General features: G+C 41.9%; 2 protein-coding genes across 3 annotated transcripts in view; one reads left to right on the top strand and one right to left on the bottom strand.

Moving 5' to 3' along the window:
- Window positions 1–25,267, top strand: part of aatka (apoptosis-associated tyrosine kinase a) — a 31,377-nt gene extending 6,110 nt beyond the window's left edge. Inside the window, exons 2-15 of one of the 2 annotated variants that reach the window (XM_034219915.1) lie at window positions 6,993–7,126; window positions 11,584–11,722; window positions 11,908–14,430; window positions 14,736–14,815; window positions 15,214–15,332; window positions 15,473–15,560; window positions 15,676–15,809; window positions 17,821–17,905; window positions 18,002–18,123; window positions 18,436–18,585; window positions 19,146–22,538; window positions 22,636–22,816; window positions 22,896–23,099; window positions 23,710–25,267. In XM_034219915.1, the coding sequence (XP_034075806.1) occupies window positions 14,415–14,430; window positions 14,736–14,815; window positions 15,214–15,332; window positions 15,473–15,560; window positions 15,676–15,809; window positions 17,821–17,905; window positions 18,002–18,123; window positions 18,436–18,585; window positions 19,146–22,538; window positions 22,636–22,708 (4,260 nt within the window). In that variant the 5' untranslated portion in view covers window positions 6,993–7,126; window positions 11,584–11,722; window positions 11,908–14,414 and the 3' untranslated portion in view covers window positions 22,709–22,816; window positions 22,896–23,099; window positions 23,710–25,267. The remainder of the gene's footprint in view (window positions 1–6,992; window positions 7,127–11,583; window positions 11,723–11,907; window positions 14,431–14,735; window positions 14,816–15,213; window positions 15,333–15,472; window positions 15,561–15,675; window positions 15,810–17,820; window positions 17,906–18,001; window positions 18,124–18,435; window positions 18,586–19,145; window positions 22,539–22,635; window positions 22,817–22,895; window positions 23,100–23,709) is intronic. The other variant, XM_034219914.1, reaches the window with a different exon arrangement.
- Window positions 25,268–25,351: 84 nt separating this feature from the next.
- LOC117548550 (brain-specific angiogenesis inhibitor 1-associated protein 2-like) overlaps window positions 25,352–27,174 on the bottom strand; it is a 55,053-nt gene continuing 53,230 nt past the window's right edge. The window contains 1 exon segment of the mRNA XM_034219916.1: window positions 25,352–26,755. The gene's annotated coding sequence lies outside the window, so the exon portion shown is untranslated.

Raw genomic sequence — 27,174 nt, forward strand, 5'->3', positions numbered from 1 at the left:
TCAAACTGTGTTTTTTTTGTTTTTTACTGACATTGGAATGATTTCTTAACTTATTTTGAACAACTATATTAAATAGATGGAAATATTTGTTTACATAGATGACCAAACCGTTTGAGACCCACTGAGATAACTTAGACTAAAGTTTACAATCTAATCACTCAGCGAGTCCTTTATCTCCCTGAGCTGTAGTCATCTCAGCCTCTCAGTCCGACAGGAGAGGACTCTCACTCTCCTTATTGTTGAAACAGCTTCTAATCTCCGTTAGCTCCGAGTTAGCACCAGATGCTAACAACAACCCCTGTAACTCTCTCTGTCTCCCTCTCTCTGTCTCTCTCTCTTTCTATCTATCTCTCTGTCTCTGTCTCTGTGTCTCTCTATCTCTCTCTCCCACAAAATGCGCTCGTGCCACACACACACACAGACGCTCCTCCGTGACGATGACCGCTTGCGTAAAACATTTATAATAAACCCATTTGAAAAGTGGGGGGACCGGGACACAAACGGGATTTTGAAAAGTGGGGGGGACATGTCCCCCCTGTCCCCAGTGGAAACTACGCCCATGAGTGTGACCTATAGGTTTACATGTCTATATAGGGCAGTCAAGAGACAGCATGAGCAGAGCCAAAGAATGTATATACAGTTTATAAATCAACACAGAGACTTTCAGAGCAATGATGATGAGTGGCCTACAACAGATGAACAAATGAAAACAAAAGGGCTTCAGCTGAATACAAAATCCACTTTCAGTTATGAGAGCTTAAGCTGAAGTTGCAATGTTGAGAAATTGGATAGAACACAGCAAATAGTATTAGATTGTCATGATGGAGGACTGAACACAGATAGAAGGGGGCGCTCTGCACACACCACACACACACACACACACACACACACACACACACACACACACACACACACACACACACACACACACACACACACACCACCACACACACACCACACACACACACACACACACACACACACACACACACACACCACACACACACACACCATGTGCACACACATATCAGTCTCCAGTTTGCAGGAGAAGCAACAATTACACTATTAATGGAAGTTTACCGTATCCCTCATCCATTTCCATCCATGCTCTCTGTGAATGGCTGCAGATGGCAGAGGGATGCACTGGCCTGCAGAGGGCCTAATAACTGTCATTAACTGGGAGTGAGACCCCGGGAGGACCTCCGTGGATCATTATTACAGGCCTGTCATGTCCGTCTCCTGACAGCACGAGTAAGGGCACACTGCTGGAAATGAAGGGTCTGAATTTCACAGATCAACTACACATGTAAAGGTGTTATAGTTAAAAACACATCATTTAATTATTTGAAATATGATTAGAGTTATTGTAAAGGATCATTGCAAAGGAGACAGATTCCTCTAGTTTGCATTTTGTAGTTTGGGCTGTTTTGATTGAAATCAGCTGAAATGGGTGGTTGTTATACAGCATGGAAATAAATGGAGGCTGCTCACAGTTTATCACACTTGAAAACACACAGCCGAATGAATGAATGAATGGAATGAAAATATCCTCGAGTCAAGTAGAGGGGGAAACTTCACTGAGGATTTAGGATTCTTTGCAACAGGAAGCTTCACAGTTTATAGGAAAAGTACATTCTAACAAGGACTAGCACTAACAATCCCGTGAGAAAAGTGCAATCGGTCTTGTAACCGGCTGATATTATAATAATCAAATCAATTTGGCAATGACATAGAAATGCTACACATAGCATTATTAACGTACTGGAAAAACACAGTACACGCATGTACTAGCAGAGGTTTGACTTTAATGTGGACACTGAGAATAGAAACATTGTAAAGGAGACAAACATGTCCACAGTACTACACGCTTGAATGTGTTTTCTCTCCCCCAAATACACATGTTGGAGCACATACACATATTTCTGTATGTAATAGTAAAAAAAACTTCCAAAGTTGGAAATGATGGGTTTGCTGCAACAACCCACTGCTCTCAGTTTCGACAAAAAAACAAAAGTTAGCCCAGTGCAACACTTTGAATGGGCTTTCTGTGCGGGTTCACGTTCTTGTGATCGTGTGTGAATGCGAACACAAAGCACGGCCCTGGCCTTTGATATGTGTGGGAAGCATTATCCTGTAACTCTACCTTGACTAAAATCCCTTTTTTTCTCTCTGGAGCCTTCCTTGCACTGTTTGTCCTCACTCCCTCTCCTATACGTATCCATTTGGAACAGATTTGTTGAATGTACGATGAGCTCTATCGTGTATAGGAGGTAGTAAATATCCCAGCAGCTGTAGACCTGACGTTCAAATTCTTCAGCCGCCCGCTGCAGCTGCACAGCAACAGAAAGCCCGGCCTCACTGCTGCATGCTTTATTTACGATCTACCATGAAAAGCTCAGTGGCTGTGCTTAACACAACACTATTCTTATCTTGTACACGCATGGACACACACACACACACACACACACACACACACACACACACACACACACACACACACACACACACACACACACACACACACACACACACACACACACACACACACACACACACACACACACACACACACACACACACACACACACACACACACACACACACACACACACACACACACACACACACACACACACACACCACACAATAACACTGAGCATTCCTGCTTCCTCCATGGGCCCCCATCTCTACATGCCTTTATTTCTCTCTCACTCTACACTACAGCACTATAATAGCTGTTGGATTTTTAAAGCTATGACTTAGTTGCATGTTTAAAATATATTAGCTCTTGCTCTGTGACTGCAAGAGACACCACTTATTCTTTCTCTAAGTAATTGATGACTTGAATTGTCCGTCCCCATTCAGCATGTTATTACATGGTGTGGCTGTAATCTGACAGCGTGGAAGGTCACACTTAATGAAGCAAGCCTTGTATTGATCAGTTTTGGTAGATACAATGCAACAGTGTTGGCCTCCGCATTCATTCACCCTCCCTACACCAACTAATGTTTCCTCTCTTCCTCCCTCCTGTCATCCTACTGCCTCCTCTCTGCGGCAGGCTGAATTGTGGAGGTGGCAGACTGCCCCCATCGCAGCCCTCCCCTCCCCGTTTGTGAGGACATGGCTCATCTTCCTCTAGTCCTGAAGACAGCTTTTTAATAAAGCGGGTTTGAGCCTGGATTTAAGTGCTTTATTTTCATTTCGCTGTGCAGCCGGTTAAATAATGTGTGTGCTTCTCAAATATTTATGGAGGACTCAGAGCGACCGCTCTCTCACAGTTCTTCTCAGGGAGTGGACGATGGATTCTTCAAATGTCGCACTTATGAAGATTATGCGACACTGGTGTTTTTACGGGATGATCATATTAGGTTTTCTGTGGCAAATAAAAACGTTTTAAAGGTCTGGTGAAGTGAAAAGTTGGTTATGATTCAAGCCAGTACAGGGGAAGCATAGGTTAACTGACAATTGGGGATGAGGAATTTAGTGCATCATCTATCCATCTGTTTTTTAAAAAAAAGGTTTTCCTGGTCATGTTTCTAAAACTATGAGTAAAGAAGCACACATAATCTGCATTTGCAACTTTTTCCAAGTCTTGGGGCATATTCACCACAATCATTCGGTCCCAGAGTTCCGTCACGCTCTTGGAAATGCGTGTATGGTGCCTTCAACCTTGATTCAAAAGTCATCCTTTTATTCATCCATTAAGTAATAATACAACGCAAAAGTAACTGAAGCAGATTGAGCGTTCTCTTATTTGTATCCAGAAGAGAGCAATGGTTTCAGATTGCAGGTCCTGTTCAGAAAGACAACTGCACTGCATGAAAAAACACAGCCCCCTATTCATTTGCATGGTACTGCTGTGACTCAGCTGTGGTTTTATGAATGCAAACACAGTTCTTGTTCCACATGTAGAAGACACATGGGCTGCTCTAACTACTTTACAGGGGCCCCAGTCATTTGACTTACAAAACAAATTGAGAGTGGATGCAAATGTCAGTTATTTCTTCATTATCTGTGAAAAAGTGAAGTGTATCCTCTGTTCTGCACTTGGCTGCTTCATCAGTGCTTATAGGCTCGACAATTGTCAGGTGGTTGCATTGTTAAAATAAACATTTCCAGCTCATTGCCTATGATTTAAACATAGATGGTGTGCAAAAGATGGAATCAGTAACCAGAGCACAAACAAGCCATACTGTATTTATATGTGTATTTTCTGTTGTGTCCTTTTTTTTACCTTAATTCAATAATCTCTTAGCATATGTCATCCCTGTCTAACATCCATTCATCCATTCCATTTCCAATGACCAAGCATGTTATTGTACGGTTCCCCTAAGATAAAACATGCTAAACACCTTCTACTGAATTGCTAATAACAGTTTGAAGTGCTAAATGTCCTTCAAATGAAAACGGTGGTTTGGCTGTATAATGCCAGAGGAATAACTCATGTACATTATAGATGGTTTTCATTCTTTAAATATGTAATACTCAGCCCTGTTTCTCCTGTCAGCCTCAACACAATGTGTCGTGTCACCATCTACTCAGACTTTGTGTTGCGGTCTGTGGTGAATCCTGAAAGGGCCCTGCTCAATTAGCTCGCCCTATTTTTCACTTCAGAAACACACAGACTTACACAGAATCTTTCACAATATGATACAGCCATATAGAGGGGAGAGATAGCCAGTAAACAAGGCACCAGAACAAATGTGCCTCACTGTTATTTCCAAGAGTGAGGAAATAAATAGGGGACATGAGGTTTACTGCACCGTAAACTACAAGTAATCAACTAATATGTGTTGTCGAGCAAAATACCAATAACACACTTACTACCAGCATTTATTTCACAAATAGAAAACAAGGTTATAAATGATTAAAATAAGCTGTGTTATTTAATATGCAGATGAAAAGAAGCTCTTACATTTGAATATGCATATTTATTTTGCCTTTGATGTGGATCCATTTAAATAGAACGCTTGCTATAGTAATATACAATAGTATTTTTTGGCAATTAAACTGTGGTTCCTGTGGTATTACAAATGTCCAGAGGATATGAGGGGAAAAGGGTCTGCAGTTGTGTGTGCGTGTCTGCATGTGAAAGTATGAGTGCAGGCTCTGTGGCTGTGACCTCCGGGTCAACCTTCAGCTGGAGCGGTGCTGCATGGGCCACAGGAGCTGTCGGCTCTGGAACAGCCTGTTCCCCACAGCCAACTGGGTCAGGACCGCTGAGTCTCCCTCTCTGAGCTGAAACAACATGCACACCAATAGGCCGAGTTGACCCAATAGACACAGAGGTGTCATGATCGTGTTGTCCATTCAAGAATAAGGAAATTAAAGGAATCCCGGAATGGGGACAAATATCAATCCTTTTCTTTTTCTGATAAACGGAGAAAGAGAGTAAACATGGCTAACTGCAGGCCTGGGACATTGGCATTTCCAAAGAAGTTATGTTGACAGATGGGAGAGTTGTGACAGATTTTGGTTGGATAGTTAGGTTTGGGTGGGCATTGTGCTTACCATGAAAGAAGAGTTCAGATTCTAATTATTCAACAATTCATGTTGTGAGAAAAACCTCACAGATTGAGAACTCGCAACAATACACATTTATTTAACAAGATGGTAAAAAAAAGAAATCATGTCAATTGCTGTTTATTAACAAGGAATTCCTAACAACCAACACATTTATTAAAGATGTATTTTAGCTTTTGGGGAAATAACCACAAAGTGGAGCAAATAAGATAAATAACCATAATGTATTAATAATGATTTAACCGGTTAAACGCAAAGATTGATTTACTTCTGGGAAGAGTTGTACAATTCATTCTATGGCAAAGTGATGTCACCAGGGTTTTTTACATCGTCCTTTTTACACAAAGTCTGCGTTTCAAACAGTGGTCATGAGTTTTACAGATATGAACCTGCATCTTGAAGAGAATCGAAGGCGTTCTTTGCTCCTGATTGAACATGACTAGTTAAAACGTTTGAAGGGACTATTAGTTAAAAATAATGGGACCCTAAATTAAACATAAAGGCAAATAAGAGAATCCCTGCTCCATTAGCTTCTTAAGACATTAAATATGACTCAGGGTCAGATATAGCTACAGTGTGAGCATGTTATATTCCCTGTAGAAGCGTCCTATGAGATGGATACTACATTAGAGGGTTTGAGTCTGATGCATAGGAGCGTTGGGGAATGAATGTGTTCCAATCCAGTTTCCATATTTTGCTTTCTTTCTCTCTCTTTCCTTCTTCCTCTCTTCTCTCTCAAGTGTTCTGGCAGGAGTTTGAAAACTGTATATCAGATAATATGGATTTCCTCAGCTACTAGAGGCTTAAAGTTAAACTGACACATGTGTGCGGCACATATGCACACAGGAAGACAAAGACAGATGGTAAATAACTTGCTAAATGTAAAAAATAAGTAGGAGATTGTGTGTACTCTCTGTTTATTGGTTGCAGGCCCACGTAAAAATTACATGTATCTACGTCTCAATATGTGCTGGGATTTAAGAGCGCTGAGCGCATCTAGAATTGTAGCTCTGAGGCCAATTTTGCGGGGCATTTCAGAAAATGAAAAGAAAATTATACATACCCAGTGAGTGTTTTCATTCATCAGTTGTTTACATTGAGCAGACTGAGTAACGACACCTGGTCTGCTGCTTTATTAAATTATTATCCAGAGGGAGTCGAGGTGTGTGTGGGTGGTATAAAACGTTCTACCTCCATGAGTCAGCTTTCATGGTGAATACTGTTTTCAAACTACAGAACGCAGATTCCTATTCAGTCAAAGATTGTAGCGATGAATAGAAAGCAGAAGAGAATTATTATGAGTCACATCCATCTTTATTCAAGCTGCCAATGAAACGGTCACAAATCATCTGTGTGCATACAAATCACCTTTATCTCTGTTTAGCTTTTAATTTCCTGTATGACTCCACAGATTGTTATTGGACCTCCTTCACTATTTTTAAATGTGGCATTATCCTCCCATGTTGCAGATGGGGCTCCGCTGAGCGAGCTGTCGTGGCCTTCATCTCTGGCCGTGGTAGCTGTCTCCTTCTCTGGCCTCTTCACCTTCGTCTTCCTCATGCTGGCCTGCCTCTGCTGCAAGAAGGGCGACATTGGCTTCAAGGTGAGCTACCTGCTGCCCCCTGCTGGAGGTGGTGAGGAGAGCACAAACAGTGTGTGCACCATGGATCCTGCTCAGTGTTTACAATGAAAACAACTGGAAAAGGACTAACACGTTAAATGTATTAAATGTTTGGAATAATATTGACACACACTGTACAGACAGGGATCAAACATTTAAAAGCCATACATATTTAATTGCCATTCAACGCCATTTAAATCTGCCACCAAGTGAGAATGAGTTCGACACAAAGTATGGCCCTGAAGATCATTTTGGTTTTGTCTCCAACAATCAAAAACTCCAACATATTAAATATTTAGCTAGTCATTTGTTTCCCTATGTTCTGTTGTCTGATCAAAACAAATTTCAGTTATAAAATAAGTTGTATGAGTGCAAAATTAAAAACAGAAAATCAGAGAGTTGCTGTTTTTAACTGGGTATTTTAAAAGATGATAATTTCCTAATAAAAAAAGAAAAAGTTACGATAAACTGTAAGGGCTGCAACAGGCATTGTGGATTTACCTGCTAATAGTTTTTCTCAATCAGTTGTTTTGTCGATTAAAAAACAAAACAGTATATTTTTAAACCTGAAGAGGACCACTCTGTCAGTCCAAAATCCAAAGATACTCAGTATATTTTCAATCATTAAACATTTTGCGGTTTCATTGTACTGTTCAAATATTTTACGTGAGGACCAATTCTCTGGAGATGGCAGGATCATGTTCGTATTGAAACAACTCCAAAACCTTCATAACCGTAAATGCCAAAGGACCATTGCCTCATTGTATGCGAGTGGTGCAACCAAGTACCCATCCCATCCCAGGCTGGCACACTTTGTCTCTGTGTTGCATTCAGCTGCCATCATTAGTCAGCCATGCTGTGTCAAACATCAGTGCTGAGCGACTGATGAGGGTTAACTTAACAGAGACTGACACAGGCAGGGGGCGTATGGGGAGAGAAAGAGACAGAGACAGAGAGAGGAAACAACCTCGATTCGTTGTACTGCTCCTTGTCTTTACAAGTTTACTTCTGCTCACATTGTGGCATTAGCATTGAAACACATTTTTCATTTTGGTATTGCATTTTAATGTTTGTATCTTGTCTGGAGAATGGATACATTACAGCCTTGACTGAACAGCCTTCTGTGAAGATCACTTGTGCAAATGCTTCAGTAATTCATGAAAGGAATTGCGGTGCTTTTGTTAGAAGGAATGAAAGGTATATTTCTGTTGTTGTTGATTAGAGCTGCAGAGAGCAGAGGAGAGGAAAGGAGAGATGGTGAGAACAGAGCAGTTTGGTTCTGGAGGATATCAGGTCTGTGCATCGGCATTCAGGCTGTAGTATATTAATGCTGCAGTGATGACATGGAGACTGTGAAGTCCACTGAGACACATGTAACATTTGTGATATTGGGCTATATAAATAAACATTGATTGATTGAGACTAAAGAGCACAACACAGAGAGGAACCATTAACAACTTCCCGATTTTTCTCGTCTGTGTGTATCACGTGTGTCCACGTCTCTCTGTCATATGCCAGATTGCCTCTGCCTCATTATGTAAAGATGTGTTTTAATAACCTGCAGGAACAGTGCGAGTCTTGTTCTATGCCTGCTTACCTTTGGCCTGCTTTTTACTGAGAAATAAATAATGAAAAGGAGATGGCTCTAGCTGCAAAACAGCAATATCTAGCTGCTTAAACTGCAGTCATTCAACCAAAGCACCACCATGAGCCCGTTTAAAATATCAATGTGACACTATTGATTAGGGTATCGTGGGGTATCGTCTTACACTGAGAGTTCAGGGTGAAACTGTTGCTAAAACGGTGCTGGGCTTTGTATTTATCACACAGATATAGTTAAAGAGGTGAGTATAGTTTTGAAAAGCTATTTTAGAAAGGTTTCCTATTGCGAGGGCACTATTAAAATCATTAGACAAAGGATGGCAAACGCATTTCCTTTTTATCTGTTAGCCAACTATCTTTTCTTATTAAGTTTATGCAGCTGAACAAATAAATAGGTGCTTTTCATATGTGGTAACACAGGTGTAATCAATCAAATAACTGTGGTCCTGTTTCATTTCGATTAGCCACGGTCTTGGTATTGTGCATGCTCACTCACTGGAGTGGAGGCGACACACTAAATAGAATGGGACCATGATTAAATATATTAACTTCACCGGAGTCAAAATGGCTGCTGTTAGAAGTGCCTGTACTGTAGGTGGAGAACAACAGCAATCATTTGAGCGCAGTTAGTCCCTGTGTATTCACGTGAAGCTTGACTGAGAGGGGACTATCTCATTCGTAACATAATAGTTGCTGTGTTAAACATTTGAGAAAAAGACAATGAAAGGATAACATTCACAAGGAAACACATTGTAACTGATGCTAACAATACATCTTCTGTCAGATGAGCACAACTTTCAGATCTCAGTCAATTAAAGTGTCAAATATTCATATTTAAATGGATTAAGCAAATATGGTAGAAACCACAAGTTGTGATTTGTGTAAACACAACATATGCTTGTTGTTTTGATCATAGCTTATATAATACTTCCAGACAAAACAGACAATCAAATCTCCATCTTGCGCTCTAAGTTTGGCAGCAAACATCACATTTTGCTTCCTTTCTTTTTGGCATCCGCTTGTCACTCAACATCTCACTTGTATAGTGTGCATTCATGTGGGACTGCAAAACTGCACCACTGCGCTGTCCAAAAAGCTTCATTATTCCTCTCCATCACGGTGCTCTTACTATGGAGCGCGTAGTGTGAGGCTGGGTATTAAGTGCTTTCTAAACTGAAGGCTCTCTGGGGAGCTATGCAATGCTGACTCACAGCCAGGTGCTCGCTTTCACACTTTGCTCTGAGGAGAGTGGCAGATGGTTCTCTTGAAACACACAAACAAACACACACACACACACACGCACACACACACACACACACACACACACACACACACACACACACACACACACACACACACACACGCACACACTCACACACTTGTGAACACCTGTACATATAAATATACACACACACCCACACAAGGAGCCATTCAAATATGTTATGTATTCCATCCAGCTACCCACATTTTACAGAACTGTTTACTTCTTTGTTTAACTCTGTGGGTACTGCAAGTGGGAGATAGGCTTGTTGTGGGTAACAGTTCATTAATAACCAACGGACGGATTGTGAACAGAGCACTTTTACCAGACTTGTCCCCCAGCATAGCCAAGTAGGTTGACCTGAAAGATGTGGGGGTTTGTCTTCAACTTTCTATTAGAAATGCAAATAGATTTTTAAAACGTTTGTGGTTCAATTGTTTGTATCCATCATTTGATCCTCTGTGCCCATCTATTCAAAACACATCTCTAATATATTTACTATATAGATGTGTGGGCCATATTTAGTGCATATCTGACGTTATAATGTTGGACAGTGGTAGCAAATTAAATCTGCCCAATGCAGAATCTTTGGTTGTTGTTTCTGCAGATACACATAAGAAAAAACCCAGAGAAACTGGCATCTCAATGAACACATTTCAATCCAGCTCACAGCCCAGTGACAGGAGTTAATTAAACTTCAAGGATTTGGGTTTACCCTGTAACCAGCGCATCTGCTGAACAAAAGTTCCTCTCTTATTAAAAGTTAAACATGTAAGACTCTTAAGGTCTCATATGAGCTCATGAAATAGTTTACTCATTCACCCGCAATAATCTACATGGTAATCTACTTCATGCTGCAGATTATGCTATTTGTATTGTGTACTGTTTAAATACGAATTCCATCCTTTCGTGTGTGCCTTTCAATATTCTGCCTTTTTGTTGGATCTATGTTAAAAGCACTAACTAATAGCCACTTTGGTTAGTGGGACAGATCATTTTTTTGAGCTACATGTAGAGGAAGAAAAAAAGAAACAACATCAAGCGCTATGCAAAATGTTTTTAAAGATGTATTTGTTATCAATGTGCAAAGTATCAAATACGTCTCCATCTTACAATCTGGTGTGTTAGCACTGTTAATATGTACTCTATGGCCGTTTCTGTTGTGACATGTTACAACAGTTAGCAAGCACAAATGTATGAATTCATGTTTTTTCACTAAGAACATTTGAAGTGTATAACCTTTTTTAGGTTTAAAGTTTTTACGACTCAGTTTGACATTCTTTAATGATATAAACCTTGCTTTGTGTAGGTGATTGAATGGAAGGAAGAAATAAAAGACAGAACGAAAAAAAGACGTTCTTTGTGCATGCAGTCTAAACACGCACATTAGTGTGTTCCCCCTACAGCGTCTTTGTTGTGACCCACACAATACACCCCACAACCTACATGACTTATGCATATAGCTTGGTGGGCGAGCCCCAGTGCATTTGAATGCCCTTACAGTTGAGCCATTGTCTCCCACCATGTAGGATGGCTGCGAGTGGATGACTAATTTCAGCATGTGTCTTTGCAACAGGAGTTTGAAAACACTGAGGGAGAGGAGTACCAGGCAGATCTCTCCCTGGCTTCGCCTTCCTCCCAGAATGGCCCCGAGGTCTACATCCTTCCCCTCACCGAGGTCTCCCTGCCTGTCTCCAAACAGCCTGGCAGATCCAGTAAGAAGCTGCACAACACTATCAACTCATACCACCTTTAAGTTATATCTGCTCGCTCTTTTAATGACCTGATTTACTGTTCAGCTTTTGCTACCTGCAATGCGTATATCATTATTCCTTCTTAGCTCTTTGGAAACAGCTGCCACACTAACAGGCCATTAAAACAGCTTGTTACTTCTCTACAGCATGACACAAAACTAGGAACCTTTTGTCTACCTGACTGTAGCTGGAACAGACATGGCCTCTTTAATGAAGTACGTTGGATTATATCTCTTCTTTCTTCTTGCCCTCTCTCAACGAGGGACAGACATCGGCCCATTTTAAAATGCATTTAGAAATCAGTGTATGAGAAACTGGAGAGGAAGGAATCGGACTTTACCTCGGTGTACATTATGCCAGTGCATGCTACTGTACATTTCATTTACATGTAACACTGTTTTACTTGAATCTTACATAATCTTATGTCAGCACATGTTATTTTGGTGTGTTTATTTCTACATCCATCCTCAGCCTCATGTCACAGCCTTTTTTTTCTTTTCTGCAGGTCATTCTGTCTGAAACCCAGCCTGTTAAAATGTGTATGCATGTACATTGCGTGTGAATCTCAGTATTAGCCAGATCCTGGGTGTCTCTCCTTGCATGACTCACTGGCTGTCTGAGCTGCGCCGTGCCTAGCCAGAAGGGAGGTGAGTTGGGGCTCAGCATCCCAGAATGTAAGCCTCAGCAATGATTGGACAAGGCAGCCTTAGGCGTGCAGCCAATCACCAGCCTTTGCTCCATCCTCCATAGCTACCGCTGTACGATTGGAGCAGGTGTTGCAGGGCGAGGAATGGATAGACAGCAAAGGAGACGAGATGTAAAACGAGGGATAATGTTTCCTTTCACTGAGTCACAGAGAAGGGGCTCTTACTCATTCCCTTCCTTATGTACATACAGAAAAAATGGTATTATTTTTATTTGACACTTTTACATATTGACCACTGAAAGTTTGATGAATTTAGAATTTTAACAGCATTCCAATTCCTTAACTTTTTCAAAATGGTCATAATCGTAATAAACAATTGAGAGGATTGTAGGAATGATATCACACTTCAAAAGTATTACACATAGAGCTGCAGGTCAAAAACTGAGCAGGCTTAGATTGATAATAACGTCATGCACATGTTTAAATGATCAACCCCCACAGTGATATACACGAAGCAAATGAGACTAGTAATGGCCTCTTTAACAGAAACACAAGTTATATGGTTTATACTCTCACCATGAATAGCGTATTCTATATCACTTCTACATCTGTATGAACACACATTACAATGTTTGCCATTGATCGGACAGTCTCGCGTTTAACTTGTTGGTCTAATCTTTTATTCAAGAGGTCGTGTAAAGCCTTCAAACCCACGACAGAGGCTCGATGCATCGAGTGTGTGCAAGCGGTTGTGTGTGTATCATTCCACGGGCCCACTGATCCCACAGTCTCACTGGACCCCAGCCTCTTCTCTGGGAATGCCATGAGGAGGACGGGAATGCACACTCACGCTCACACATTCCACATTCGGAATAATTTCACTCTCTAACTTCTCTGATAGGGAGGGCTGGTGGAGAAGTGTGGGTCTGTTATCACCGTGACAACCTCTGCCCAACGTTCTCGTGGAGAATGGGCCTTGTGTGTGTCTGCTCATGAGCGTGTGTGTGTGTGTGTGTTGTGTCCACTGGGTACCAGGAGACGCTGCATGAGTGTGTGAGTGAGCGAGCCGAACAATGGCCCCGATTTAGGCCGGCTGGGCAGTGGGTGAGCATAAGGCTGGGCTGAAATGTCCGTGGAACGCACCAGTGGAGGACTGGCATTATGGGCAGAATACAGTGAGGGGTCTGTGACAGAATGAGGAGAGACAGGGGAAGGGTGGTGGCATGCACCAGGACGCTAAGAGTGGGGAGGGGACGCTTGAGATAGGGGTGGCGAGTGTGTATGACAGAGGTCTTTTCTGCATCTGACAGAGCAGGGTTTGTGTCCTGTTTGGCTGAGGAATGCTGCTGTCCTGGGTGACAGGGGGGCATTATGTTGGCCTTATGTCCCTACCAGGGTTCTTGAAGCTGCACGCAGAGCTGGCGCATCAGTCTGCACGCTACCAACATGCGTGACGGTCACACCAGCCGTGATACTTGACCAGAGTCTCAGAGAAATATAGCCCCCAGGGCAGAAATCCTCCTGCGGGGAACAGGTGGCACATTGGTCGGCTGACTCCAAGCTGTTTCTATCTCGCTACGATTACTGTATATTGAAGGGAAGTCTGGAAACCAAGGATTTCAGTGTTTGCTCGACAGCTGGAGAGCTCCAGAGGAGGACAGTATGTGTGTTTTTGTGTGTCCCAGTTGGGGGATGAGCTCGGGACAGACTGGGAGAGGCAGCGTGGCGAGCTTGTTCAGCTGTGGGAGGGCTCGGAGGGTTAAATCCTGCCGAGACTCTCTCACACACACACTGAGATCGTGGGGTCTTTCTAAAATACACACAATGAGACCAAGAAGCCTGGGGTTAGGGCTGGGGCCACGGGCTCTCGGTTCTCACACTCTGAACCAGTACTTTAACCTGCATGGGAGCCGGACTCAGTCCCTGTCACGGTGCTCGGAGTGGCTGGCCGCTCCACTGCTCCGCCACCATCTTTTCTCTCCACACAATCATCTACCTTCTTAAATAATGAAGATCCATGGAGGTATTTGAATTTCATGCACAAATTGTCGACTTCTTCTTGTTATGGCTTATTCTCCTGTTTAGGTGATGGCACTTTTTATTTAGGAAAATGTGTGTTTATTATCTGGCTGAGAGGAGTTTCTATTTATTCTGATCTCTGTCAGTGTTGTTTCCCTGTCCTGTCCATTTCTGTTCAAATCATAAACTTCTATTTTTCTTTTGTGACTTAGATTATTGTAAACCTTTGCTTTTTCTTTATCACTTCTTAATCACTACAACAGTGTCTTTTTTGAGTAATCCTATGTCTTTCTTACTGTTCCTTTACAGTCCAGCTGCTGAAATCATCAGACCTCGGCCGCCATAGTCTACTCTATCTAAAGGAGATTGGACATGGCTGGTTTGGCAAGGTAAACAGGATTACTCCCCCCCTAAACATACACACAATCACAAAGTGGACTCGGGTGCAGAAAAGACACCTTGTGTTTGTTAGTAGTTGTTTTAATTGTTTGAATTGCCTCTTTGTTACTGTATTCACTGTACTTTAATGTGCTTTCTACTCATTGAAGAATGCGAGGGTAATGTGAGGATGATCTCATTCTAGCGAAGCTAATCTTTGGCACTTGAGTTAGAGAGAGAAGCTGAAACTCACAGTCACAGTAAATTCCAGACATATTGTTTTATAGTAAATGGGGCTGTAACACTACTTATATATTGCTCATGCACTATTTTCATTCTGCTTGTTTGTTTGTTTCTCTAACACTATAAATGCATGTTGATTCTGTTTGTCGTAAACCCTGGTACTTAGGTTCTGTTAGGTGAGGTCAATGCGGGCCTTAGCACCACCCAGGTGGTGGTGAAGGAGCTGAAGGCCAGTGCCAGTGTCCAGGATCAGATGCAGTTCCTGGAGGAGGTGCAGCCATACCGGTCAGTTCACCTAAAATCACAGCCCTTCAGTTTAATGAGTAGCACCATGGAGCATTAAGAAGTAACTGAGTGATTGTTTTATTTATGTATGTACAGTCTGTGTAAATGTATAACCTCTCATATTATATTTCCTCTGCCAGAACCCTCCAGCACCCGGCCCTCCTGCAGTGCCTGGCTCAGTGCTCAGAGGTCACTCCTTATCTGCTGGTCATGGAGTTCTGCCCTCTGGTGGGACATTTTTAAATATATACAATGTGTTTATTCAGTTAGTTCTGCAAGCGTCATTACTTTCTTTCTAGGTTCATTGTTGTTTAATGTATCCTCATTTCCTTTCTCCCCTTAGGGTGATCTGAAGAGCTACCTTCGCAGTTGTCGGGTGGCTGACTCTGAGACTCCTGACCCTTTGATCCTCCAGCGACTGGCATGTGACATTGCCTCGGGGCTTCTGCAACTCCACAAATACAACTTCATACACAGGTGCGGTTTGCCAGTCACTCCAGCTCTATTTACCTCCATCGCCCTGTTTGTTTCTGCTCAAGAAAGAAAACTGAATGCACTGTGTGCCCCCTGCTGGCCTCTCCCTGCAACAACATCCTGGTGCTGCCTGAGTAATTGTCACAAACTCCAGCATCAGTGATTTTGTTGCCGGGGGCGAGCCCCTGTCGCTCTCTCTCAGCAGCCATGTGGTGGCTGCCATAGCAACCCGTCAGGGGCTGCCAGCCAAAAGAGCTCAATGTGTGTGGAGGAGGTGAGATTAAACAAAGTGTCTTAGTTTTGCGTTTATATGCTCAGATTATAAGAAACATTACATGACACTTCACATGTACATCTTTCATGATATCATACAGATAATGCTGTGGCTAAAAATGGTTATCATATTGAGTGACATTGTGAATACAATATGTTTTAACAAACAATTATAACAAAGTATCACTAAAAACATTACCATAATACACCAACTTGGGTGTAACATTGGTAAAAACTGAAAAATAGTATTCATAACACTTCCAGCAATAATTAGTTACTGTATAGGCCCCTGTATCTTGAAGTATTTGTTGGTATTGTGACATTCAATGTTTATGAATACATTTGGTTTGGTTTCATTTTATTGACAGTACCCTGTCCTCCATGCTTACCTTTTCTAAACCAGTGTGTATGTCAGAGAAAAAAAAGAAGAAATTGAAAATAAACATAAAACTGTTCTAACTTTAGCAGATATAGAGGGATCAGGGACTTTTAAAGAAGATACATAAAAACGGGTTTGTTGATGCAGCTCAGATGTACTGTTTTACAGTTTTCCCGAACACCATTTTAAAAAAAAATTATTCAGTTTATCAGAACATTAAACACAATTCACAAAACCACACACCCAAAGTGCAAAACACCTCATTTCTCCTGCTAAATGAAGAACTGCACTCAAAACTATAAACACTTACCAAATGCAAACTTTTGCACCAAATATAACACGCTTCATTCATAATACTAGATTGTTTGACCACCCAGCTACACACAGCTGAGCATACTCTAAAGCACTTCCATCTGTTCTGGGCTATGCTCTGTACATAGAGGTTTCTGCAGAGAAAGTTTGCTTGAGTTTACAGAAATACAGTAAATGAAGAAATACAGATGAGTTGTTGAAAAAAATCACATTTTATTCAAAGATAACATTGTGCAACATGCATCTCAGCACATAGTTACTATGCTTCGGATCTCTCTAAGTGTGATGCATTGTTTGCCAAAACCCAGTTTGTAACTGCTGCTTCCTGTTATAGTATGCAACATGCCAACAATTCAATTACAGTAATGAAGTAAATACGTTTCACACAACAGATATAAGCACTGATATATCATGAATTATGCAGAGCTACAAACTGGTAACTAACCTGTTTTCAAGTCTAAGTGTCCGGATTACAGAGGCGACAGTACATCGGCTTAGATGAGGCTGAACCCTCTGTCCAGCCTCTCTCATCGTCAAACCATGGTTGATAACATTTCATTAGAGAGTATTCTTCTTTGTCCACGTCCTCTCCCTCCAGCTCTACCTCTACCTCTCATTCTTCCTCCTCTCACTCTCACCCACCTCTTCCTCCTCCTCTCACTCTCAGCCCAGCTCTTCCTTTTCCTCTTGCTTCCATGTTGGCTTCCATTGTTGCTGTAAGAAAGTCTTTTTATAGTGCTAACATCCTGATTGATGAGCCAACAATTATGCTATGAGGTGTTTGATCAGGTGGAACGTGTTTCTTGATCATTGGTCCATGTGTGAGGCATTTTGAATATCAGTGTTTTAAACCAGCTAACACGTGACTTTATGTCAGACTCCTGTGTCTTACGTGGAGAAACGTGTGCAGTGGTTTGCAAAAAGTGCCATGTTGATTTGCAAATTGTGTGAAAAGCTGAAAACGTGTTAAAATAATTGTGCTTTATGTATAATGTTAGTGTGTTAGCAATCGAGAAAAACTGTAAATGACATGTCCCTTTGTTTTGACAGTGACCTGGCCTTGCGAAACTGCCTGCTAACTTCAGAAATGTCAGTTAAGATTGGAGACTATGGCCTTTCTCATAGCAGATACAAGGTCAGACTGCTTTAATGTAATATTTATTGAGTGCTTTCTTTTCTTATTGATCACCCTATCGTTACTCAAACATGGTTTTTCCTTGTTGCTCTATAGGATGATTATTATGTAACCCAGGACCAGATTTGGGTGCCCCTGCGCTGGATTGCACCTGAGCTCATAGACGAAGTCCACGGAAACCTGCTGGTCGTTGACCAAACAAAATCCAGTAACATATGGTGAGATATTTAAAGAGTGACTACCTGGAAACATTTATGTTTAATGAGATAACACTACCCCACCTACCTCACCTTTCTCACAATATACACATTTAAGATATTATAAGATACTACATATAAGATATCTTTCCTTGTGTATTATTAAAATGGGAACTGCTTGAATGTTTCTCAGGATGCTTAGTGTTTTGTTTTGATCTACTCTGGTTTTTATTATGGAACTATTGTATGTCTACTACACAAATATAAACTTGTGTAGGTTAAAGATTGTCCATGTTTATGAGTGGTGAATACATATTTATTTCCCCATTCCAGGTCATTGGGGGTGACTGTGTGGGAGCTGTTTGAGCTGGGAAACCAGCCGTACAGACACTACTCTGACAGACAGGTGCTGACATATGCTGTGAAGGAACAGCAGCTCAAACTACCCAAGCCTTTGCTCCAATTCCCCCTGGATGAGCGCTGGTGAGACAGAGCTGCATGCATTGCACACACATTTGGAGAAAACATACTATACATGTACAGGCTCACTCTCAAACTGTCATTTATCTTGATACCACATATATTACCAAGCCTTTAGGCTGACCAATTATTTTCTAACAAGTCAGTGTGTCTTGTTTTTAAAATTGGTTTGTGCTTATGGTGCTGCACCAGCAATATTTCTCTGTGCTAGTGAGGGCAGATGATCAATACTTTCCCTATTCTTTATGATCCCCTTTGGCATTGGCCAGGGTAGATTCATTCATCTTCACCTGGGACGCCAGCCAAATGTTTTATTTTTTTTTTTTTTGCAAATTGTTCTTCACTTAATTAAATGTGCTCAACTGAGTAGCCAAACAACCACACACATACACACAATGCTTACTCCAATGGTTTTCTTTTATATTGCCTTGTTAGTCTAAAAAACATTTTAAGTTTTGCTTATTTGCTAATTATGTAAAAACCATTAATAAGTTCTTCTGTGCCAACAGATATGCAGATGTAAGGACAATTATAACTGATCATTTGTGGCTCTTTCTGTCAAGGTATGAGGTGATGCAGTTCTGCTGGCTACAGCCAGAGCTGAGGCCCAGCAGTGAGGAAGTCCACCTTCTGGTCACATACCTGTGTGCCAAAGGCTCCAGTGAGGCTGAGGAAGACTTTGAACAGCGTTGGAACACATTAAGACCCAATCTACTCGGCAGCACCTCCCATACAGTAACATCCACAGCCCTAGTCCTGACCCCTACCCCCCCCTCGGCTGACGTCCCCAGTCCAGAACAAACTCAAGCAATGGAGCTGGCCTCCTCTGCTTCGTCCTCCTTCCCCCTCCTGGAGCACTTCTCTGACAGTTTCCACTCTGACACAGGGGACGACCTGCTGACCGTCACAGAGACCAGCCATGGTTTGAACTTTGAGTACAAGTGGGAGCAGGCTCGAGCAGAGCAGCCCTACTGCTCCTCCTCCACCAGTGGCCCACTCGGCCAGGGAAACCCATATTACCAAGATATCTACTATTCAAGTAAAGGAAGCACCTCAGAGGGCTGTAAGAGTGAGAGCCTGACCTCAGGCTTATCCCCATCCTATTATGAACCTGAACACCCTGGTGTGGTCCCAGTGTTGAGTGCACACAGCCCCTCTGTCAGCAGCGAGTACTACATTCGCATAGAGGAACCTGTAGAGTGTAACATTAACCTGGATGATGATAGCATTGTGGACTACAGCCCAGAACTGGCGGCCAGCAGCAGAAGGTTGTCCTCCGAGAGCAGGACTGGTTCATCCATGGCGCAGCCCAGTGCTTACTGGTCAACTGACAACAACAAATCTTCTGCCTGTGACTCTGATTCAAGCCCCACTGTCCAACTCACCATGGAGCCTCTGCTGAGGCAGTCATCCAGCACCAGCCATGTAAAGCTAGGCAACTTGCACAACTGCTTCTCATCCAGCCAGGACGACACAGGCTTCTGTGAAGAGTCATCAGCATACAAGGCACGCCAGCCCTGTCTGTCTGAACTTGAAACATCGCCAAAGCCCAGATCAAACTTTCTTCAGCCAGAGGGGCGCTTAGATAACCCACGCAGTTTGTCACAAGCTGTCAGCAGCCCCAGCTTAGGGTTCTGCGATCCCTACCTTGAAGCGAGCACAGGTCGGAGCACCGTCAATGAAAGCTGCCATAACATGATGGGTCCCCTCAGAAAGACACTACCCATTGTGAACCACATTAGCATCGATGTAGGGACTGACGACGGCCTGCTGGTGGGCCAGCATAGAAGCGACGACATTGAGGATGACCTTTTTTCTGAAGGAGAGGCCACCAACTGGACATCAAATCATTCAGCAAACAATAATAGCCTGAGCTTTGACGTCAGGCAGACAGGCAGTGGGCAAGACAGCTATCTTGACCTTCAATATGCTGGTCACCCTAACACTACAGAATCATGGTCTTTAACCAAGGCCACCACCAGAACCTTCCACAGCTCCATAGCTTGTGGCACCTTGGAGGAAAGAGGAGACTCTGGTTGTAACGCTGCTAGCAAGTCCACGGAATTAGGTTCATACATTCACTTATGGCACAAAGAAAGAGACGAAGCTGTCACTCAAGCGGAAAGGAACTCAACTGCAGAAAATCTGAGAAGTATTGATTCTTTTAACAGCTCAAGTATTAATGTCAGAGGTACAGAGGGTGGAACAATGGAGGGGAAATATGAAAAGCAACTGTTGCATAATGGGGAGAGACAGTACTCTGAGCCTAGGATGATCCCTGAGCCATGTTTTATAAAGTCTCCATCCACGTTCAAAGAGCCACAGAATGGTCAAACAGCAGCTTTTTCAGACAAGCAGAGAGGTACCACGTGGGAGGGGGTTTCAACAGGAATCTCTGTTGGTCTAGTAGACAAGAGGCTAAACTATCCAGAGACATTGGAAAGTAGCGGAGCGTTGGACAGTGGAGTGGTGGTCGTCAGAGACTCCAGTTTTAACTTGGTTGAGCTTGGTGACTACAGTGAAGATGACGATGATGACATCACAGATATTACCTCGGGGATCTTTGCTGACTTCAACCTTGATTATATTGAAGTAGAGGAGGAAGAGCTAAGCCCAATGAAGCATTTAGAGGGAACTCCTGACTCTGCAGACACACTTAACCTCTCCTCGTCGATGGTAAGCTCCTGTGATCAGTCCTTCAGCCCCGATCCCTTCAATACCCCTGTCCTACCCAAATCCCTAGACAGCGGCTATGACACGGAAAACAACGAATCTCCAGAGTTTTTCTTCAAAGAGCTTGGAGATCCCCATGGGGTTGAGAGAGGTGGTGAACCTGAACTTGTTCTGCAGGTTGGTTTGGGTCAAGGGGTCTGCACTTCCAAAAGCACCTCAGAGCTACAGTTTAAGGGCCTGACTGATAAGAACCCATACAGGGACTCAGCCTATTTCTCTGACTATGATGCTGAAAATGAGAGGAGCCCTCAAGAGGAAGGCAGTAAGTTCTTTGCAAGTCCGAAAAACTGTGACTTTCACACTGAGAAATTGAGCTCCATAAGAGGTGATGATTTTGTCAAAAGGCAATTTAACCAGGACAATTTGACAAACCTAAAACACATCAGGCATTGTGCGCTGGTGAATCTCTCCGAGGGGAAAGCTACTTCACTTCATCCCCTCCCTACCCCTGGTGTGTCAATGCTGTCACCCTATCCTCCTCAGATGGGCGGTTGCCTGACGAAAGAGTCTGCCCCTGCCGAGGAGGACCTCGGGTTGCATACGGAACACTCAGAAGACCCTTCCTCAGAGCTTAACTACTCCATCGCGTCTGAAGCCTCTTCTAATGTCCAAGAGGCCTCGGGACACCATGAGGAGGGGAACAGAAGAGCAGAAGATTGTTCCCCTCTTCAGTCTTTGCTTTCTGACTCCACTTTATCTGACTATAGAGATGAGGCCCACAAAGAAAATGAAAACGGTGATGGATCCACAGAGGAAGAGCTGCCTGAATTCAACCATGTCAAGGAAGAGACGGAGGACAGAAGGGAGGGTGTGAGGATAAATGAGGACGATTTTGAGGACATAGACACAGGGGAATGTGACTCACAGGACAGCTTATGTGAAGAATCCAACGGCCCTGTCGACCTGTCCACTTCCTCGTCATTGTTGGAGTTGTGCGGAGAAGATGTGAGGGCTCCGCTGGAGGAGGCAGAGGATGACTCGGATGACAGTGAGTCTGATGAAGAGTTGAGGACCTATAACATCCAAGATGAAGACAGTGAGGAGAGTGATGATGATTTCAGCACAGTGCCAGTAGTAATAAGCGACTGCAGCAGGGCGCAACACCTCCGCAGCCCTCCTGAAAATGCCCCGGCCTGCTCACTCAGTCCTTCTGTGACGAGTTGGAGGGGAAGAAAAAAGCTGTGTCCTTTTTTGACGATGTCACAGTGTTCCTTTTTGACCAGGTATGTCACTTTAAATCGTGCAATGTGTACTGTCTGTTTAACAATTACTTTATTGCATTAGAGTCCGTAAGGAATATGTTTTGTTTATTAATTCCAGGAAAGCCCCACGGGAGAGCTGGTTGACTTCGCCTTCTCTACAGACACGGAGACCAGTGCACAGGAATCTTTAGAGGAAAAAAACAATGATTCCCAACAGCAACTCAACCCTGGACTTGAAGCTCAATCCTGTGAATCATTCTGTGTTTCTGAAGAAACAGATGGGAACAACTCCGAAGAGGGTGAGTTTGTAAAGGACAGTCATTCCGGTCGTATCATCATACATTCACTATAACTTTAACAGTTTCTGTGTGCTTTTAGGTGGGGGATATGAATGGGAAGATGACCTCTTGTTGGAGCCCCGCCCGTCCTCACCTGAGACCCTCCCTGAACCCAAGTCTTCACCCACATGCACCTCCAACAGTCCTGAGGCTCCTAAACCTGCAGCTGTAGCACTTAACCGTTTTATGGTCTCACGATTCTCCATCACACATGTCTCGGACCCCCACATGGGCTCAGTAACAGGTCTGTATCAACTTTCCTTCATACATAATCTAGACTTATTTATAATAGTTATTTAATTTCCACTGAAATACAATCACTTATTTCTTATATCTAAAATGTTCAGGTACCCAAAAGTCGAATTTACATGACATTTTTATTTTTTTGCTACAACACAAATATCTGCTCTTTAAATTGTCTGTTCGCCCTTCAAGAAAATCGAAAAGAGAGATATTTTAGTTTACTTTTTTAGCTTCATAGTTGGAGTAAATTCTGCACATTATGTCTTACCAAAACGTATTGCTTAAAATAAAATTCCAGTATGATTGAATGTGGCTGGTAAGAAGTGCTGTCCTTTATTTTTGTGTGAGTTCTTTACATTGCTTTGGTAAACACACATCATAATGAACTCTGTATAATCAGCATGTTTTGGTCAATATTTGAGAGTTAGCAATATACTGAATCCACAGATGGTGAGGGCTGTACAAACACCATTTTAGTCTAGTTGTCTCTAAAACAAATGATCTTGGTGGGGGATATGGCTTCTTATGTTTTTGAAAAAGAATTTGAGTATCACTTGGTTTGACTTTAATCCAAAGCCAACATACTTATTTTCTTTATTTTTGTCCTACAGGGAACATTGAAGATAGCCCAACACATTGAGGGCCCCATCATCTTGACGGGAGGAGGACGAGTCCTTCTCAACGCGGAAAAGCAGTTATATTTAGATGTTTTACAGAGTTTTATTTTTGATCAACGTTTGGGGCATCTGGCTCTGGTGCCCCGTTATGAGACAGTGCCTCATATTGTAGTGAAAGACCCTCAGTTATTTGCACCTTTTAGTTTTTTAATTTGTGGAAAAAGTGAGACAAAGTGGATACAAAGTCAGATCATATTGTTTGAAGAAAGATTAATCATCAATATACTTCTTTATCATATAGTATATGACAAAAACATATTTGCTTGATGCAGCATCGTTTTTTGTTGGTAACCTTACAGTAAAGGTAAATTACATTTAAAATAAAAAAATACACAGGGAGAAAAAATGAATTGAAAGGCTTATATCTGCTCCTCTCATTGGCTGCCTTCTTCTATCTGCTTACCATTGATCCAGATGTTTTAAAGACTGTTACAGCTCTCATTGTTAGAGCTAGAGAACACTGCTGGATGATTGTTGCATAACAAGCGATAGTTGATATCCAAACAGAAGATCAGACGTTTTAGGAGTGGGTGGTGGTGTGAAGTGCTGAAACTTAATTTATCCCTTAATCCAAGTCATATCCTTATCATATTGACGGGGGATTCAGTGCGTTATGTTAATAGAAATATAAAGAAAGAAATGAAGGTGATGTCATTCCCTTATTATCACCATCACTTATTCTGGTAATGATAACCTACAGTATTATGTCTACAGTGACCATATCTGTCTGAAGTACTTTCATATATTTGTAGAAGTGATGGCTCTGTCTTCATCTCCCCAACCTTGAATGAAATATCTAAACCTGTGAGGTTTTCTTATGTGTGTCCACAGTGCCAGCTATAGATTCACTTTATTTTTGTTGCATATTAGCCGTTTATATGACATGCCATCAGCAATAGAAGGACACCAAAGGGAAGGGTGTTTTAACACAATTTAGCGGTGTCATGCTAATATGCCAGTCATAAATGTTGAATGTCATCTTTATGCATATTTTCTACATCTACGTATTGTCATACGTAATCTATTCTATTACATTTGTGCTGAGTGCCAGAGTCTGGGGTATACAAAAAAAAGGACATTCAAAATATGACAAATCTCACATATTGTATGAATGTTTTATCAATATATAGAAGGTAGCTTGGCTTGAATTACTACTGCTGTATCGACAGCTCCCTCCCTCCCCCTCTCTATTGTGCTGTAGCTCAAAGTGCCAATTCCGTTTCCCCTCACTTTGCCTTTTAAGTTTCGCAAAAGAGAAAATGCAGCCAGTATTTTTGTACAATTTCAAAAGATGCAATCCAGGATATCCATCTCTAAAATTTGCCAAAGAGATATTACCGAGCCTATTGGCTAAAGTGGCAGACACCTTTGGAGAAGGTGAGGTGGGTTGCTCTATGCACCAGTAGTAACATCATTGCTGTTCCACCCCCCCACCCCTCACTCATCGCTACTGTACTATCCCAAACAAATAAATCCAAATACTTTTTCCCTTCTTGTTTCCGTGATATTTGTATCTGCATTTATGTCAAAGAACAAAACAAGAAGACATCAAAACATGACACAACACATACAAATATGACGTTTCTGCCCATTTAGATTTATTTTGGACAAGATAATTTATATGCACTTTCTGTACAGTACAGATATAATACAAACAGGGACAAAAGTAAGAAATGAAAACAATGAAAGCTATATAAAAAGTTTTTAAAAAAATGCATTTGAAACTTGCTGCCCAACTAAGCTGTTAATAAAAGCTGATCATATCCCTCAGTGTAAGTCATCCATGGAAAATGTACTTTTGATGATGTAAATGTTTGCAATGTCTGAGGCATTTTAGCTCACTCAAGTATTCATGAACATTATTGCCTTTCCAGTAAATCCAGTTCCATTCCTTTGCCCAAAGATCATACTGTGGATACATCTCTGCTCTAAGCTTTTCTCCCAGATGAGTGTATAATACTGAGAATGAACAATCAAAAGCTACAATAATACTGTACCTTAAGCTACCACTCCCTCAAAGCTAAATATAAAAAAAGACCCATTATGTATGCACTGGCTATCCGGCAGCTTCGATATTAGTACATTTCTAAAGAGAAGGGAAGAAATAGCAAAGCTGACAATAAAAGCAAAAAAAGGAAGATAATCCTGTTTATATTTTAAAGAATATATGAAAAACACATGTTTAACTGTAATACAAATCATTGTATATAACGATAGTTAATGCTGCATGAAGCATATGTTAAAAGAAATTATAGAAGGCACAGTTCCCACATTGAACATATGGGTTTACTGTATCACAACTAGTTAATATATAGAACTATATCACTTAACAAAATAAGAATTATAGTTTACTTACCAACTGACCAGTTCTAGCTATTTGTGACAGTAACCAATCAATCAACACTTCAGTGCATATTATGCACTAAAACTGTCAATCATATTTCCCCTCGAGCTCCACTTCAAAATCTAATGCAGTGTTCCTCATCTGTTCATAAATGCAAATAATCCTCAATTGAAATTTACAGTGTATAGTGTAAAAGAAATCCCATAGTTGAAGTGCAGATAAATAATTATGTGACTGCATTAATAGTAAAAAACTATAAGCCATACCTTATCCACAACTGGCATGATCTAAAAAAAAACTAATACATTTACTCTCACACTTGCAATTGGATGTTCAGGCTGAGACATTCAATTTATGTGGAACAGTTAGCAAAAATAATTACGATGATAAACCAGAAATTAACCAACACATCTTTACGGATAAGAAACTAAATTCTTAGCAGTGTAACACACTTCATGGCCTTCTAGGGATAAAACCACAAACTCAACTCAAATGTGCCAACGATGGCCATTTTCCCTCTCCCCTTTAAAAAAGGGCTCATTTGTAGAAAAGGGGGCATCAGGCTGCTAGTAGAAGATGGGTGTGGATCGGTCATCAGTGAAGGTGGGCCGGAGGTAGACCTCCAGGGAACGATCACTGTGGGGAGAGGAGGGGTGAGACAAGGAACAGTGACAGTTAGGATGAAGACACGACAGAACTTACAGAGATATATGGTCAGCTAACCACACAGAAAACTGCCTTCCCATAGATTTGTTTCTTACAATGAGTTGAACAAACAGTAACAGTATACTGTGAGTTTTTAAGCAAGCATGTGATGATAAAACAAAAAAATGAGGGGAAAAATAACAAAAAGGTTTGCTATAGGCATGCATGCAGGGTTAGTTTTCTGTTTATGATATTGTGACAGACAAGACAATCTAAGTGAATTCCTTTACAACCCAAACCCCTACTGGACTGACAGAATATTTGCTGCCACATCCTTGGAGGCCAAAGGACAGTAAGACCAGTGATTCCCAGCAACCTACTGAAGCCAGACAGCCAATGACAGCAGCAAG

The sequence above is a fragment of the Gymnodraco acuticeps genome, unplaced genomic scaffold (genome assembly GCF_902827175.1).
Source record: "Gymnodraco acuticeps unplaced genomic scaffold, fGymAcu1.1, whole genome shotgun sequence".
Taxonomy (NCBI): domain Eukaryota; kingdom Metazoa; phylum Chordata; class Actinopteri; order Perciformes; family Bathydraconidae; genus Gymnodraco; species Gymnodraco acuticeps.